General features: G+C 30.3%; 1 protein-coding gene across 3 annotated transcripts in view; it reads left to right on the forward strand.

Moving 5' to 3' along the window:
• LOC142221510 (uncharacterized) overlaps positions 1-19,510 on the forward strand; it is a 549,478-nt gene that overhangs the window by 348,082 nt on the left and 181,886 nt on the right. For 2 of the 3 annotated variants that reach the window (XM_075291262.1, XM_075291261.1), the window contains 2 exons: positions 6,685-7,046; positions 7,103-7,214. In XM_075291262.1, coding sequence (XP_075147377.1) covers positions 6,770-7,046; positions 7,103-7,214 — 389 coding nt within the window. In that variant the 5' untranslated portion in view covers positions 6,685-6,769. Of the gene's footprint in view, positions 1-6,305; positions 6,615-6,684; positions 7,047-7,102; positions 7,215-19,510 lie in introns of those variants that run through there. The other variant, XM_075291263.1, reaches the window with a different exon arrangement.

Genomic DNA, 19,510 nt, shown 5'->3' on the forward strand with positions numbered 1-19,510 from the left:
TAACATATGTTCCAAACATATTTTGCAGGAAGCACATATATTATTGGATACTGCCGAAACATTAATATGTTTGTTTTATGTGAGCATATTATATGTTTGGAAGCATTTTGAATCCAAAAATAGTATATGCTTGGAAGAATTCCTCAAAGAATATTGTGCACATTTCCTCAGATAATTTTCACATCCACGAAATTTTTGAGTTCTTCGCATCTTTTTCTGTAATACAAATATGCTGTTTTTTTTTCAAATGTCTATTCTCTTGGTTCCGAATGTCTATTCTCTTTATTCCGAATACTCATTCTAATATTCAAATTAAATAATATTTAGACTTAAGCATATTACATTTTTGGCCTTATCATGAAACAGTTTTCCGAAACTACATACAAGCGGTTTCACAGAAATTGCTCTCATTTCATTCTCGCTGTGTTATGTTGATATCTTTTTATTCAACTCTCCTGTTTTCCATCTCTATTTCTTTCTCTCTAACTCTCTCTCTCTCTCTGTCGCTCTCTGAATAAAGTATCACAACATATATATGTTTACTCGAAATTTGTAAATTTATATATGTATACATTCACACATATTATTTTTATGAAACATTCATGCCCCAAACATAATATATTCTAACATATTAACATATGTGTCCCAAACATTTTGTGTTAGTTTAGGAACATTACATGTTTGCACTTAAATATATTGTGTTTAAAAATTGTGCCCGAAACACATTTTGTTTATATCGGAACATATGAAAAACATATTTTTCTAACAGTGTATGTATCACTATACTAAAGAATGAAAAAATTTAACTGAATTGAATTCATATATAGAGTGACATGTCTTATTAATATATTAAATATATGTATTAATAATCAACAGCATCGACTGTCCTTGAACTATTAGTTTATTATTACACTATTTCCCATTTCCAAGTAATTTTATTAACTGTAAAATGTATTTTATTTTCTCCTTCTTGTGCCTTCCAGTTTTAATAAGTTGCTGCCTAACGATTTTGTCCTCCTTTTACAATATGAATGAAAATGAAGGGGTTGTTATTCTGTTGGTGTTTTCTTTCTTTATACACCACCAAGAAGATTGATAGACTTATTGTTTATTACTTATGTTCAATATGTTTAAAAAAACGAAATTACTAATTTCACTAATTTAAAATAACAAATATTTTATATATCTTATTTGGATTTTTCCCCCTAATTCTTAATGTATGCATAATTGTTCAACATGTATGAACCCATTTATTAAAAACCGCATTAAAGTCCAGAGAGTAAAGAATATAATTTTATAATATTTTACTTATAAACATGAGCATCCACGTTTCCAGTTAATTAATAAAATTGTTTTATTTCGTCAATCTTTTCCAGTTATAAATAATCTACCATTCACGACGACAACTCTAATTGAACTTAAAAAACCAAACATAGCAAAGATACGTGTTGATTTCAAAAATGTTATGTTTGTTTTTTTCTTCTGTCTCGTATATATGCATCTATGCTTGAATTGTATACATATGTGAATAACTCTGTGTTGTGGCTCTGTCAGGCTAAGAGAAAACCAGTATTTTTCGATATATTATGTAAGTTTCATTAATTTTATGAGAGAGTACATGCACATTTTTAAAAATGTCATAATTTAATAACAAGTGTTTACGAAAAAATATATAACTTAAACGTATATCTATTTTATGGAAGAGTCCATAAATTTCGTAGAAATTTCGAGTAAACATATATATGTTGCGATACCTTATTTAGTAGAGGTCTGCACAATTCCATTTGTATTCGCAGAATACACGTGCACTTGGTACATGAGTAAATCTATTAGAGAGAGTCGCAAAACGATTGGTACACATTTTGATGAATACCAAAAGCCACGAGTAACTTATTGTTGGTACTCTGATATCTTCATTACCAACGAATACGCATTTCTATTTTCTCTTTTTGAAGTGTACTCTGAGCAGGGGTGCCAATAAAATTTCAAGAAAAAGTTAGTTTTTTTTCCGGAAAGATAGTCATAATAGGCATTTAGATTTTAAAAATCGTCAAAAAAATCTCTAATATAAATAATATTGAAACAAAACATATTTTTTTGTCAAAAACAACACAAAAATATTTATTTCATATAACAAACAGAAAATTACCATGCACAACTACACGCAGAGAAGAAACATGATTGTCACAATCAAATTCGAAATAATATGATAAGAGCTATTTTTGCGGCAACCATGTAACATTTTCACCTACAACCATGTTGGCTCAGTGAACATGGTTCTAAGAAAAATAAAAATGTCCTCATCTAAACTGTTACTATATTGATAAAAATAATTTAGTTTGAATCAAAAGACAATGGTCACGATCTAAAATGTTATGGTATTCGTCAAAAATGTTTTTCTTCTAGTTAAAAGAACATGGTCACAACCTAAAATGCTTTGATCTTTATGAAAAACTTTTTTTGTCGTCGAAACAGGACGCCACTTGAGAAAAGAAACACACAAAATTAATTTTATTTATTTGTTTTTATCTATTTATAAACTAATTCATTGTTTATTTGTATTTATACGAGTAATGTCGTGCAAGCAAACATCACATAATTTTACACGCTCTATTTTGGTTCAATTTCAACAATCTGTAATCATTCCATATTTATGTCGTGCCCATCAAATGTGCAAGCGCAGGCATCATGTAACTGCAAATAAAAATAAATTATACCATAAGCAAAATGCAGAACAAAAACCAGGTATTTTTTTCAATTACACTTTCCTTTTTTGTGTTCACATAAAACCACGTGCCTCTTCTGAATAAATAAATTAACACAAAACACAGTAATTCCGTATTCTCCATCCATTCCAAGCAACAATCAACACGCGACTGACGCGCAAAATGAAAATCGTGTGTACCTACTCAATGTTTTTATAAAATTCTTTTCGCTGCAAAAAAGTTAAAAAATTAAATGGTCACGAAAAAATGTACATGGTCTTTATGGCCGTGTAATGGTTCTATACATGTCTATCCCTAACCTACAAAAATGCTTTTTTACCTGCAAAAAAGTCGACAAATTGAATGGTCAGGTACATGATTTTCCTCAAATCAAATTCTCAAATTCTATAATTTAAATAATGCGGCATTTGAGAACCATTTAAATGCTTATTGCATGCATACATTTTTCTCTGCTCGAAAATTATCTTTACAAAGACAAAATACATGGTTTTCGTGACAATTACATGCTCTAGATAAGTATTAAATGGATGCGACAAATATTCTATACAGGTAATGTTTAACAAAATTGTCTTATAATTGAACAAAAATAAGTTCTAAATATTCTGTTACTTTCAGAAAAAGTAATTTAGCTTACAGGCTTCTGATTTTTTTAAAAATCTTGGCGCACACCCAGAAAAAGTGCCTTCGAAACTAAAGGAAAAAATGTTCATCAATTTAGTAAATTAGCCATTTTATTTCCATTAAGGTAAATTTTTGTGTAAAATAATAAAATTTGCTTGTTTCACTAAAAAAAATCCTAAACTGCAAGCAGTTAGAAATAGTTCATTAACTAGAATAAGGCATGGAATTTTACTAATACTGGTTTCTTCGTTGGGTATAAGAATTTACTACTGAACAAGAAAATTTTATTATCTGTAAAAATAAACAAAAAGGGAACTAAAACCAAGTTTCCTCAAATTTAGTAAAATTTCTTATAAAATGATAATTCTGACTTCCTTTATTATAGAAAGCTTATCATAACATACATACGAATAACACTTGGCATAGAAAAATATTTTAGTTAATTCGTACTAAGAAGTATTCAATCCTTTTAAAACTTAAGGAGACACACTTGTTAGAATATAGGAAATGTTCCTTGTTTTGTTTTTTTTTGTTTTTTTTTTTAGTTGGAATCGTGTGGTTATGATTGTCAAGCATAATTTAGAGATTGTCAAGCATAATTTAGTAAAATAATATAATAAATAACAAATAAAATGTATAAAATACTTGCTATTTTAAATTAGTGAGAGAATATTTCGCTTTGTTTGTTTTTGAGAATTATTAAACATAAACAACAAACAATATGTCTGTCAATGTTCGTGATGGTGTATAAAGAAAGGAAACACCAGAAGAATAACAACCGCTTCATTCGTCTTCATTTTGGAATCCTCAATTAACAGGCAATATTCAGTGACGCTAACCTTTTGTGAAAGAATTGGTTTATGATTTTTTTTTGATATTTGTATTAGTTGTTATTGATCGTAATTGTATGTGTAAGTTATGTTAGAACAAAACACACAAATAACAAGAAAAAAATTCTTTTGTTTAGCATAATTCGCAATAATAAAATATTGAATATTTTTTATAGGAAATGCATATTTTCTTTTATTTCATACCAAATTAAATAAAATTTTGTGTGCGCAATATATTAACTTTTGATTGAAATTTATTGACAATATCAATTAATTATTTAATTGAAGCAATCAAATAGTTGATTGATCTCTTGGTGTCCGTCCGTGTATTTGTTGTTCGCAAAATTCAATTATTAACCGATTTTGATTAAATTTGGTGTGTGGCGTTTTTTTGGTACGGAGACGAACGCTATTGAATTTGGAAAAAATCGGATCAAATTTTAGATATAGCTCCCATATATACGTATCGCCCGATTTCGATAAATGGGGTCAGGTTACGTTCATTGACAAACCGATCGGCATCAAATTTGCCGCAAAGTAATCCAATTAACCACCATTTAAGCGTGCCAAATTTCATTGAAATCGGTTCAGATTTAGATATAGCTCCCATATATAAGTATCGCCCGATTTTGCAAAATTTAGCTATAAGTCTCTTATTTATCAACCAATCTGACTCAAATTTGGCCAAATCTAATTTTCTATAGCATTTACTGTATGTGCAAAAAATCATCGAAATCGGTTCAGATTAACCCTTTATTGCTTGATTTAACCCTTCATTGCAAGATTTAATTTGAGCAAGGATAAAAATTGTTTGGTATGTTAGAATTGTTGTATATGGTGGTCACTGAGTGCAGTTCGATTCCATATTAAGCTCTATAACTGAGTTCGAATGGTCTTTAACCATATTATGAACCACTTTGAGGAGCTTTGAAACATCTAAAATTATCACCAACATTATTGACAGCGGATAGAACACCGCAGAAAAATTTTGAACCTATCTATCACGATGAATATACGTGTAACAATTACAACAGCTTGTATGTTATACGATTCTCTAACGATGTAGGCCAAGGATCAATTCGAATCTTACATCTTGTGCTCCTTCTACGACCTCGATTTATATCAAACTCCCTGTTTAAATCTCCCTCATCATCAAAATATAAGTTTTTATATTCATATTCGTCGCTAAGTGTCCTAGTAGTAACAAAAATGGATTAAATGCATGATATTGCACATATGCAATTATATGGCATATATGCAATGACAGTTCATATCGGCTAAAACGCATGAAATTGCAGATATGATATTATTCATCGTAGAACACTTGTAAATATATTTTGTAGCGTTTAGAATAGAGTAGTTCATTTTATACATACATTTAAAAATGGTTTAAGAAAGTTTCATAATATTAAAACAAATAAGTTAAATTTTTAGAGGTACTCAAAATACTTATTTTAATTTCGATTTATTCAAATGAAATTGTTACGATACTGAATAAAATTCTTATCAAATATAATCTACGGCTTCCAAAATGTGAATAAGAATACGAGCTAGACAGGCAAGAAACTAACATTGCATATATGCAATGTCATGCAACGAAGGGTTAAATATGGAAATGCGGTTTATCTCCCAAACCTATCCCATTGATACCCCACAAAAAATGTTTACTAATTCAGTAGGGGTGGTTTAGGGTATGATATAGTCGGCCCCGCCCGACTTTCTACTTTAATTGAATATCGTGTTGGTTTTCAATAAAAATGGGTGATTGATATTATCATTTTCGTGATTGAAGACATTTCAATTTAAAAAATGATTGAATCCGTGATTTTCGTGATTGAAATCATCAAATTACATACATATAGTGGAAAGATATTCGATACAGACCTCTATTAAACAGATAGCGAGAAAGAGAGAATATAGATGAAGAAATAGAGACGGAAACCGATAGAGTTGACGAAAGATATCAACATAACACAGATAGAGAGAATATAATGAGAGCAATTGATGGTTGCACTGAAACTGCTTGTATATTGTTGTGGAATGCGCTTTACAGACTATCAGTTATTCCGGACGACAGTGCTCGTGTCGAACATATCCCATATATTGTGCACATTATAAGTTAAGTCCGAAGGCATAATCGATAATGCTGCATGTTTATGGGATCGATAATACATTTACCGATTATTTAGTCATCGCCGACAAGTCGTATCGATCCGACACACTGTAAGATTCTTTACAAACACCGACATTCCGTCCGGAATAACTGATAATCTGTAAAGCGCAGAAGGCGTTGTGTTATTAGAGCTAGGTGAATCGATTTTAAAATTGACATTTTTATATAAAAGTAAACTCTATTCACCAAAGGTCATTTTCCGTAAAAAGATGGGAAACATCTTCATTAGTATTGAAGTCGTCATTAAATGCAATGATTTTATATGTATGATTTAAGTGTATGGAATAAAACACCATAACCAAATATGTAACCCATGTAAATCTATTTTTTTCAGAATCAATGTGCGTCGCTTTATTAATTAATTGTCCATACAACGAATTGTTTCTTTATTAAAAAGAAAATACGGCATTGTCACGACGATGTATCTTTCCAAAATCATAATTACTATATTGATGATGGCGTTTGGAAAGTTTGTATTCGATGTAACTTGTACACATTTAAACATTCGACAGAATGCAACCAATGGACAAGATCAACACAATGATTTTGCTACGTTATCAGTACGACTACCATCAAACATACTATTGAAGTACTCATCGTATAAGGACGTTGCTATTCTTCATTTTCTAGTCCCGTCAGATACTCGCCGTGCTTTATTCACTTTTAAAGCTAGGGAGGAAGCGAAGAGTGTTTTTCGTAAGTAATGCATTGTTATTTTGTGAGTAAATGTCTAAATATTATTTCCTTTCAAGAAATTCAATGCAAGCCCCAAGATGTGAGCTTATACCTGAAGGCAAATGGTTACCCTGTAATAAATCCTGAGAATATTACGTTCCCTAAGAATTTCATTAATAAAAATCAAAGGTAAGTAAAGCCATACCATAAATGTTTTTGTTACGTTTTAAGGCCGGTATGCACCTCTAGCGAAAAATTTCAGTCCCATAAGAAATACATTGCTATTTATGCTAACGAAATTTTCGGTAGCGTTCAATTTCGTAAGCTGGTACGCACCTCTAATGAAAATAACAGGGTTGTCAAAAGCATATTTTGGCAGCAAACATTTAATTTATTACAATCATTGTGTGCGTAAAAGTTTTAAAAGGTCTGTAAATAATAAACAATTTATTTGAAGAATATTTGGAACATATATTAACAATTTTTAAATGCGATTAGCTGGTTTAAAATTTGTGTACACAGCCCTGTTTTTTTTTGTTGTAGACTTAAATAAATTTTTGCTACCGAAAATTTCGCTAGAGGTGCATACCGGCCTTTAAGGGGGAAACCTATCAGATGTGATCGCCTACATTTTGTATACATTTGGTAGGTGACCACTTATGAAAGGCTAATTTTAATGTGGTAATATAGTAAACTTCATGGGTCGTTGTGTACTGTTGAGAGGTGTTCGCTTTTCAGAGTGTTCAAGTATAAGAGGTTTCACTTTATTCCATTGTATGGGTTGTACTGAGCAAATATAGCATTTTCAGTTCAATTGAAACCTTTTTAAAATAAAATGATTTTTTGTTTTTTCATTTCAAAGGAAACCTTTTACAATTCAAATGAAACGTTTCTATTCAAATGGACCATGTCAAACATATTCACCTTTGACTTCAAATATTCGATACAAAGCTTGACTTGAATAATATGTTCTGATGTAAACAAAATGTGTTTCAGGCAGAATTTTTTAAACACAATATATTTAAGTACAAAAATATAATGTTCATAAATTAGCATAAAATGTTTGAGACACATATGTTTCATGAAAATAATATGTGTGAATGTAAACATATTGATTTGTTTTTTATAGTGAGGCGTGTTTAATAACCCGATAATTAAAACACAATTCTTTTCAAATACCGACAATTTATTTCTTTATCTTATAGGTTTCACTAATTTACTTTGCTCTTGTACTTTTCGCGATTAGTTTTACTACTGACATGACAGCTCCCTCTGTCTGATGGCAATATGGTTGTAGAATAGACTACATCCATTTGGTATATCTTGTCTAGTCTTGTGTACAACCATCTAGAATAATCTGCAAGCATCTTGTAATTCATCTGTCAGATGGCGCACACATACACTAACTGTATATACACAGAAAAAAATTCACGAACATTTTTTCAATTAAAATTTTAATTGAGTTTTAAAAAATATTCAATCAAAAATTTAATTGATTCAACAAATATTTTAATTGAAACAAAAATCAATCACAAAAATTAATAGTATCAATTAATTTTTTATTTGGATCAATTAATTTTTTAATTTGCCTTCAATTAATTTTTTAATTGATACTATCATTTCTGTAATTGAAGACATTTCAATTAAAAAACTAATTGAATCAGAATTTTTTTTTGTGTGTACACATATATACATCTGGTTATGCTCTTATTACTACAACAATAACAAAAGGCAATGAGAAAGGGTTTACTTTGCTATGAGCGATTGAGAAACTACAAACACAAAATACCAGAAAATAAATAGATGATTCTAACATAACAAGTAATTATGTAATTTTATCGTTACAATTTTAAATTAACGGAAACTAATTTAAATAAACTTAAATCTAGAAATATTTAATTCGTAACAATATATAAATTGCGATATTTTATTCAGAGAGCGAGAGTATAGAGGTGGAAACCGGGTAGGTTGACGAAAGATATCAACATAATACAGCGAGAGAATCAAAAGAGTGCAATTGGTCGTTGTTTGTAACTGTTTGCATGTTGTTTAGGAAAACTGCTGCTATGAGTTCATTTCGGCATCATTTTTTTATTGTTTTGTCAAAACAAATCGGAACGTACGGCGAGTATGTCAAAATATTCAGATAAAGAAAATTAACAAATAAAACCGAAAAATATATAAAAATTACAAAAGGATCTTCATAAAAATAACGAAAGGACACTCTATTCATTTTAGAGGTTACAGCAGTAGTGAACAGTAATGCATCAAAACAAGTCGAGACTGTAAAACGAAAAATGTGGAAACATTGAAAAATTAAGGAGTATAATGTATAAAAATAAATATTAGTTCCTCTTTATTAATAAGTAGACCAAGAGGAGTTGACGGACACTTTAAAAAATAAAAGTGGGCATTAAGTTCGAGTTTCGCTGCTAAATTATTTTTCAATTTAAGGTAAGTACTATGTTCGCTTTTCGCGTTGAAATTTACGCGATTACTTTCTTAAAACAGTTTAATATAAAGCAGATAAATTAACTCAATTGATCAGTTTCTTTTTCCTCTAGATTTCGGCAAGACTTTACAGGAATTTAGAAGTCTATTGTACAACATGGAATCTAGAAGTGAACCTCGAAAAATCGGAAGTAATGGTTTTCGGAAACGGAGGTAGACGGAGCAGATATGAGAAATGGGTTTTTAATGGAAGAGAGGTACTAATAGCAAATGAATTGAAATACCTACACCCTCAAAAAAAATCGCTTCTTTAACATATGTTCCAAACATATTTTGCAGGAAGCACATATATTATTGCATACTGCCGAAACATTAATATGTTTGTTTTATGTGAACATATTATATGTTTGGAAGCATTTTGAGCCAAAAATATTATATGCTTGGAAGAATTTTTCCCAAACACGATTGTGCTCATTCCCTAACATACTCGTAATTTTCACTTCCACGAAATTTTTTAGTTATTGGAACCTTTCTCTGTAATACAAATAATGTTGAAGAAATTATTCACTTTTATAAATTTTTTTAAATTTTACCTTTCGCCTGCACGGAGAATCGAACCGAGGACCATACAGTTTGTAAGCCAACACACTATCCACTGGGCTACGTAGCTGTTATAGTCACCAGTAGATAATTATCGTTTTAAGTTACATTTATATAGCATAGTTTGCAGCGCCCACGAGCCCATGCAAACATAACATTATTTAACAGAAACATACATTTGTTTGCCACGTGGAGCAGTGGTTAGCATGTCTGCCTTGCATGCAAAGGGTCGTGGGTTCAATCCCTGCTCCGACCGAACATTTTTTTTTTTGTTTTTTTTTTTTTTTTAATTTACACATTTATATTTATACTATATTAATTTTTTTTAAATGAAACTTCGAAATGTGTGTTATTAAAGATTTATAGTCAGTAACAGTGCTTGATATAAACGAAATTGACTGATTTTTGGATAAAATATTATTTTTTATTGCAAAAATAACAATCTTGTAATAAAAAACTGTTTTTGTACAAAACTTTAAAATTTGGAAGGAATTCAAAAACTAACAAAAGAAGAACGTGGAGTCGAGTATAAACATACATACATAATTTTATAATATAAACATAAATTTATTTAGGAGTGAACAGTTTTTTACTAGCATTTAACACCATCGCTCTAAAATTCCTTTTATTTTTCTTTAATAATTCATTTTAAAGAAAATAAACTTTTTAAATTGTTTTAGCTGTAAAACTCGAACATAATGCCCGCTTTTATATTTGATGGTGTCCGTCAACTCCTCGTGGACTACTTTTTAATAAAGAGGAACTAAAGTTTGTTTTTTTACATTTTACTGTGTAATTTTTCACTATTTCCTCCTTATTTCATTTTACTGTCCCAACTCTAAAAAGAGTATAGTGCCCTTTCGTTATTTTTATGAAGACCCCTGATTTCTTTTAACGAACCAAGAAAAAAATTGTGCCCATAATGCCAAAATGATAAACAAAACACATGTCCACACATACATAAAATGCTGCTCTCAAGGCGAAAACATAAGCTGTTTGTTTTTCAAATGTCTATTCTCTTGGTTCAGAATGTATATTCTCTTTATTCAAATTAAATAATATTTAGACTTAAACATATCAAATTTTTGGCCTTATCATAAAACAGTTTTCCGAAACAACATACAAGCGGTTTCACAGAAATTGTTCTCTTTTGACTCTTTTGCTGTGTTTTATTGATATCTTTCGTCAACTCTCCCGGTTTCCATCTCTATTTCTCTCTATACTCTCTCTGTCGCTTTGAATAAAATATCACAACATATGTATGTTTAGTCGAAATTTGTAAATTTATATATGTTTGTATTCACACATATGATTTTTATGAAACATTGATGCCCCAAACATAATATATTCTAACATATTAACATAGATGTCCCAAACATTTAGTGTTAGTTTAGGAACATTACATGTTCGCACTTAAATATATTGTGGTTTAAAATCGTGCCCGAAACACATTTTGTTTATATCGGAACATATGAAAAACATATTTTTCTAACAGTGTAGGAGTGATTTTTACGCCAACACTAACTTTTTGGAAACACTTACAACAACGAAATACCTCTGTAAAATAAATATATGTGCAAAAATTGTTTCATTTCTCTTTTGGACGAATATAACGGTACATAAAATTTTTCTTTTTAACGATGTTTATTGCCCTCTATGCTATGAATATCATTTCCGATTTGAACGCTAGACACCAATTCGATGTACCGTAATATGAACTTTGTAATGAAAGTTAGATCAACATTTAATTTTTTTTCGCTGAAGAGTGCAAATATATATATATATCAAATATAAATATATATATATATATATATATATCTTCAGCGAAAAAAAATTAAATGTTGATCTAACTTTCATTACAAAGTTCATATTACGGTACATCGAATTGGTGTCTAGCGTTCAAATATATATATATATATATATATATATATATATATATATATATATATATATATATATATATATATATATATATATATATATATATATATATATATATATATATATATATATATATATATATATATATATATATATATATATATATATATATATATATATATATATATATATATATATATATATATTTATATTTATATATATATTTATTTTTTTTTGTTTTCCACACAAGTATCTAGCTTACGGTTTTGCTATGTCCGCGTAGTTTTTAATAAATTTCCTATAATATCCGATCATGCCGAGAAAACTTCGGAGTTGTCTTAGAATTTTAGGCAAAGGATATTCATTAATCGTTACTATTTTCTTTGGATCAGTTATAATTACGTTTTGAGCGACAACATAACCCAAGAATTTTATTTCCTTTTCATAGAATTTAGATTTTTCTAAAGATATTTTCATATTGGACTCTTTTAGTTTATTTATTATTAAATTCAAATGTTCAGAATGATCTTTTATACACGGTTGAAAAAGACTGTTTTTCATATGTTTGGCTATAAACATTATATGTTTGGAACACAAATTTTTAAACACAATATTTTTGAGTGCAAGCATATAATGTTCATAAACTAGCATAACATGTTTGGGACATATATGTTAATATGTTAGAACATAGTATGTTTGGGACATAAAATGTTTGTAAATATAATATGCTTGAATGCAAACATATATTAATTTAGAAATAGCCTATAAACATATATGTGTTTAGTAGCTTGGAGCGCTATTTAACAGGGAGCGATATTGAATTAAGTTGGTGGTTGTTGCTTGTTATTACAAAATTAACATTTTATTTTTCCTTGGACAATTGATCAGCTACTTCTTTGATCCTTACAAACTGTGTGGTCCGCTGTTCGAATCCCCGTCCGGCAAAAGGTAAAATTAAAATACAAAAAAAAAATCATAAAATTGAATAATTTCTTCTACAATGTTTGTATTACAGAAAAAGGTGCTAAGAACTAAAAAATCTCGTGGAAGTGAGAAAGATGTCGGGGAATATACAATTGGGCAGAAACAACATTTTGAGCATTCAGGTCGAAAACCTATGTTGTTAGCACCTATATTACCTGTTTATTTTCATAATTCATTATGATTGTAAATATATAAATAAATAAATAAAATTTTGAGTACAATATTGTTTGGGAGAATTTTTTTTAAGCATATAATATTTTTGGGTGCAAAATGCTTCCAAACATATTATATGGTCACATAATAACATATTGTTTTTTGGAAGACAACATTATTGAATTTGGATGCAAAAATACAAAATGTTTGGAACTTAGACTACCCAAACATATATTGTTTAGACCAATATGCTTTCAAACATATTATATATTGGAAGAGATCAAACATATAAATGTTTGGGCAATACCCAAAAATGTATATGCTTGAAGCAAAATATGTTTGGGAGTATATGTTACAGAAGCGATTTTTTGTGAGGGTGTAGTGGACGAGTAGACGATTATATCGTCTAAAATAGAGGAGTTAACTAGGAGCTTAGGGCGATTAACCTTTTCTGATGCGGTTACAGAATTTGAGGAAGAAGTCATTCCAATAGGCGTTCGATGTGACGAACCGCTAGACGTCGTTAAATCTATGCCGACGTTTGACGGTAAAAATTCGTATGTCAGCTGGCGTGAAGCTGCCACTCATACCATGAACTTGTATACCAGAAGTAGTAAGCGATACTACTCTGCTCTAACCATTCTGCGTAATAAAATAATAGACGAAGCTAATGACACATTAACTAACCATGGAACTGTTCTAAATTTTGACGCTATTATCAGTCGTTTAGATTTTGCATATGCGGACAAAAGACCGCTACACCTTATCGAACAGGAACTCAGTGTAATGAGGCAGGGACCACAGTCAATAATGACCTATTATAATGAGGTAAATAAAAAATTAACCGATCTAATTAATAAAACAATAATGACACATGGAAATAATTTGAACCTGACCCATTAGCGTAGCTAGACAATTTTCCTAGGGGGGCTATAGCCCCCCTAGCTAAAAATTTATAGACTGAACATATAGGTTCAATTAATGTTTTAGTTCATAAAATTGAATAAAAAAATAGACATCAAAATAACTTGACAATTAATTTATAATAAAGCAACTAAAAGCAACTTTACCCAGCAAAAAAATTGTGAGTTGTTTTAAAGGCACAACTTTAAAAGTACTTCCAAAAATGTCCTCAATTATTTTAACTACGCAGGAAGTTTTTTACTTTCATATTTTAATGTGTAATTTTTTATTTTCTTTTTTTTCAAATAGTTTAAAAAAGAGTAAGAATAAATAAATTGGTACAAATTATTCAAATTTTGCCACAAAACTGATAAATCCATTATAGAAAAATCGATAATTTTGGAAATTATTCGAGGAAAAACGTTTCAAACAAGCGTCAGAATGCATTAAAAATCATAAAAACAATATAAAAATTATTTATTTGGAAAAATATCACAAAAATTTTTAATTCACATTCAAAACACTGAATTCGGATCTCACCTTAAGAAGTGATGCAAATGCATTGCAACGGCTGATGAAACGGTGGACATTTGTCCTATGACAAGCTCATATTACATTCATTGCTTCTCCGCCAATTTTGCACCACTTCTAGACCCTTTTTTCGCGACGCTTTTTCACAGCATTATTAAGATATTAATTTATGAAAGAATAGTTTTAATATCAATTACTATTTTTTTAATTAAATTGACTAAACTAAATCAATCATAAGTTCAACCACAGCTTTATTTCATAAATATCTGACTTCAAACATTGCCATCGGCAACTGCTACCACAACCCAAGTAATTCGATTGTTCATGAACAGCTTGAATCCAAACCAGAACCAATGGAATTAGGAAGTTCCCAAAATATCGTAACCAAGACACCTTTTTACCATAATAACCACTTCAAACCGCAACACCATACACCCTCATAAAAAATCGCTTCTGTAACATATACTCCCAAACATATTTTGCATCAAGCATATACATTTTTGGGTATTGCCCAAACATTTATATGTTTGATCTCTTCCAATATATAATATGTTTGAAAGCATATTGGTCTAAACAATATATGTTTGGGTAGTCTAGGCTCCAAACATTTTGTATTTTTGCATCCAAATTCAATAATGTTGTCTTCCAAAAAACAATATGTTATTTTGTGAACATATAATATGTTTGGAAGCATTTTGCACCCAAAAATATTATATGCTTAAAAAGATTCTCCCAAACAATATTGTGCTCAAAATTTTATTTATTTATTCATATATTTACAATCATAATGAATTATGAAAATAAACAGGTAATATAGGTGCTAACAACATAGGTTTTCGACCTGAATGCTCAAAACTTTGTTTCTGCCTAATTGTATATTCCCCCATATCTTTCTCACTTCCACGACATTTTTTAGTTCTTGGCACCTTTTTCTGTAATACAAACATTGTAGAAGAAATTATTCAATTTTATGATTTTTTTTATTTTAATTTTACCTTTTGCCGGGCGGGGACTCGAACAGCGGACCACACAGTTTGTAAGGATCAAAGAAGTAGCTGATCAATTGCCCAAGGAAAAATAAAATGTTAATTTTGTAATAACAAGCAACAACCACCAACTTAATTCAATATCGCTCCCTGTTAAATAGCGCTCCAAGCTACTAAACACATATATGTTAATAGGCTATTTCTAAATTAATATATGTTTGCATCCAAGCATATTATATTTAAAAACATTTTATGTCCCAAACATAATATGTTCTAACATATTAACATATATGTCCCAAACATGTTATGCTAGTTTATGAACATTATATGCTTGCACTCAAAAATATTGTGTTTACAAATTTGTGTTCCAAACATATAATGTTTATAGCCAAACATATGAAAAACAGTCTTTTTCAACCGTGCAAAAACTGGAAAATCGCAATCAAGAAGTGACACAAGCAATGATACATTTCAACCCGATACCATCAATATTGAAGGATAGTAGCATGGTTAAAACTATATTTTTGCTCTAAGAACGCGATATTTTATAAAAACGAAATTTTTTAACAATAAACGTTGGATCTTTTTATATCCTATAATTCATAAAAAATACTACTTACCGTCCCGGTGAATTGCTTCAGCAGATTTTTCTGCAAACTTAACGATAGATGATATTCCTCTGTATGTGATTTTCACGTAATATCCCATTTTTTCAGTTTTTTTTCTGACGTAAAACAATTAATTAAATTTTTACATGTCATTACAAATCATAGCCAACTTTTTGTTGGCTCAGTAAATATTTGATTCTGAATACCAAATTAACTTGAAGCAATGCTGTATTGGGTCTGTTCACAGTAAGTTGATTGTGGGTACCAATTTAATGAAAAGTATTAATGTAACCAATTGTCATTCGATTGGTACAACCAATACATGGTTCGAAAACATCATTTTCCGAAGTTGGAGTAACTAATAGGAATACAATTTTTTTGAAAAAAAGTAATTTGGTTACTAACACACCCAGTTGGTTGTGAGTACCGACATTCCGTACAATTCATTTTCATATGGTTTTACAGAAATTTAACAATTTTAGTCGTTGTAACAAACTGTATGTTACGGGGAATAATTTTCTATTGACTTCACCGTTTTCTAATCAATCTGTTTTCTGTGTGTAATTGGAGGAAACTTCCATTGAAAATGGGTCTAAAATGTGTTACAGTCTACCATATTTCCCCAACTCTGGTGTACGTATATATGGGAGCTATATATAATCTGAACCGATTTTGACTAAATTTGACATGTATAGTTAGAATAATAATTCTGCTATCTATGCGAAATTTCACTTAAATGGGAGTATAACATTGGCCCCCTGGTCATATGAGTGCAAATCGGGCTGAAGATATATATGGGAGCCATATCTAAATCTGAACCGATTTCAACCAAATTTGGCACAATTACCGATACTTCAAATTTCGTACTCCTTGTGCGAAATTTGAAGCAAATCACGGCAAAACCCTGGATTTGGAGGCCATATAAGTTCAAATCGGACGAAAGATATATATGGGAGCTATATCTAAATCTGAATCGATTTTGACCATATTTGGCACATACATTAGTATCGTTAAAAGTACCGCTTGTGCAAAATTTGAAGTAAGTCAGGGCAAAACTCGGCTTTTGAGGCCATATAAGTCCAAACCGGGCGAAAGATATATATGTGAGCTATATCTAAATCTGAACCGATTTTAACAAAATTTGACACATTTAACGATACTATTAAATGTACCCCTTGTGCAAAATTTGAAGCAAATCATGGCAAAACTCTGGCTTTTGTGGCCATATAAGTTCAAATCGGACGAAAGATATATACGGGAGCTATATCTAAATTTGAACCGATTTCAATCAAATTTACCAAGCATTGGTAGAATGTCAATTGTACCCTCTGTGCAAAATTTCACGAAGATCGGTAGTAAACTTTGGCTTCTGTGGTCATATGAGTCTAAATCGGACGAAAGATATATATGGGAGCTATATCTAAATCTGAACCGATTTGGCTGATATTTTGCAAGATTTTCGAGATTCATAAAGTATTTGGATGTGCGGTATTTCAAGAAAATCGGTTGATAAATACGCTAACTATGACCAAATCGGGGATAAATATATATGGCAGCTATATCTAAATCTGAACCGATTTTTTCCAAAACCAATAGCGATTGTCTCTGTCCCAAGAAACGGCCCTTTGCTAAATTTGAGGACGATCGGACTTAAATTGCGAGCTGTACTTTGTGCACAAAATTACATATACAGACAGACGGACGGACAGACAGACGGACATCGCTAAATCGACTCAGAATTTAATTCTAAGCCGATCGGTATACTAAAAGATGGGTCTATGACCACTATTTCTTGGCGTTACATACAAATGCACAAACTTATTATACCCTGTGCCACAGTAGTGGTGAAGGGTATAAAAAGGGTAAGAACCATCAATGGTTTTACCATCATCAATTATTTTTATGAAGCAACGGTTTTTGGTTTCAAAGAAAGATTCTAAGAAATTTCAAATTTGGAAGCGGACATTCTTATCGGGTATAACTTTATGAAGAAAGCTAATGTAATATTGAATTTTAAGGAAGGTATTTTAACTTGTGGTAATCATTGTGAGAAAATTATAAACTGCGAACCGCTAAATATAATTCATGAAAATGATAATTTAGTAGACAACGTTAAAAGCAATGTTTTTAGTAAAAGTGTGGTAAATAATGAGAATCTTTATGACGAAAGTAAAGATTCGATAAATATTTTGAAAAGGAATGTTGTACAGAATATAGAAAAGTTACATTCCGGCATAAATGTGAATCTACCGTTTAGGACGGATGTTAGAGCAGAGATCCGTACAATTGCTGAAGCCCCTATATGGAGCAAGCAATATCCCTATCCCCTCTCTGCCAAAAGTTTTGTAAATCAAGAAGTAAAAAGGTTATTAGAGGACGGAATTATACGTCCTAGTAAAAGTCCCTACAATTCACCCATGTGGGTTGTTCCAAAAAAGGGAACAAATGAAAATGGAACGCAAAAGATGCGAATGGTTATTGATTATAAAAAATTGAATGAACAGACAATTTCCGATAAATACCCAATACCCGACTGTAATTTAATATTGTCCAATTTGAGGACAGCAAAGTATTTTTCCACGATAGATTTGGAATCTGGATTTCATCAGATTCTTATCAAAGAACAAGACATAGAAAAAACGGCATTCTCCGTTAACAACGGAAAATATGAATTTATTAGATTACCCTTTGGGCTAAAAAATAGTCCAAGCATTTTTCAACGCGCTATGGATGATATCCTTCTCGAATTTATAGGAAAATTTTGTCACGTTTATATAGACGATATAATCGTCTACTCGTCCACTATAAAAGATCATTCTGAACATTTGAATTTAATAATAAATAAACTAAAAGAGTTAGTCCATTGCCTAAAACTCTAAGACAACTCCGAAGTTTTCTCGGCATGATCGGATATTATAGAAAATTTATTAAAAACTACGCGGACATAGCAAAGCCGTTAACTAGATACTTGTCTGGGGAAAATGGTAAAGTATCTCAACACCTTTCGAAAAAAATTGAAATAAAAATTGATGAAGAAGGTATCTTAACATTTGAGAAATTAAAAAAATTGCTTTTAGAACTAGTAGAATTAGTACAGCCTGATTTCAACAAAAAATTCGTATTAACTACTGATGCTCTAGTGACGCAATAGGTGCTGTGCTTAGTCAAGAGGGCAAACCCATCACTTTCATTTCCAAAACATTAAACTCTACAGAAAAGAATTACGCAACAAACGAGAAAGAACTCTATGCCATAGTTTGGGCTTTAAAAAATTTAAGGAACTATTTATACTGTAGCTCAAATATAGAAATCCATACAGATAACCAACCACTAACATTCGCTATTTCCACACGTAATCCTAATGCAAAAATTAAAAGATGGCGTTCTT

The sequence above is a fragment of the Haematobia irritans genome, chromosome 1 (assembly GCF_050003625.1).
Source record: "Haematobia irritans isolate KBUSLIRL chromosome 1, ASM5000362v1, whole genome shotgun sequence".
Taxonomy (NCBI): Eukaryota; Metazoa; Arthropoda; class Insecta; order Diptera; family Muscidae; genus Haematobia; species Haematobia irritans.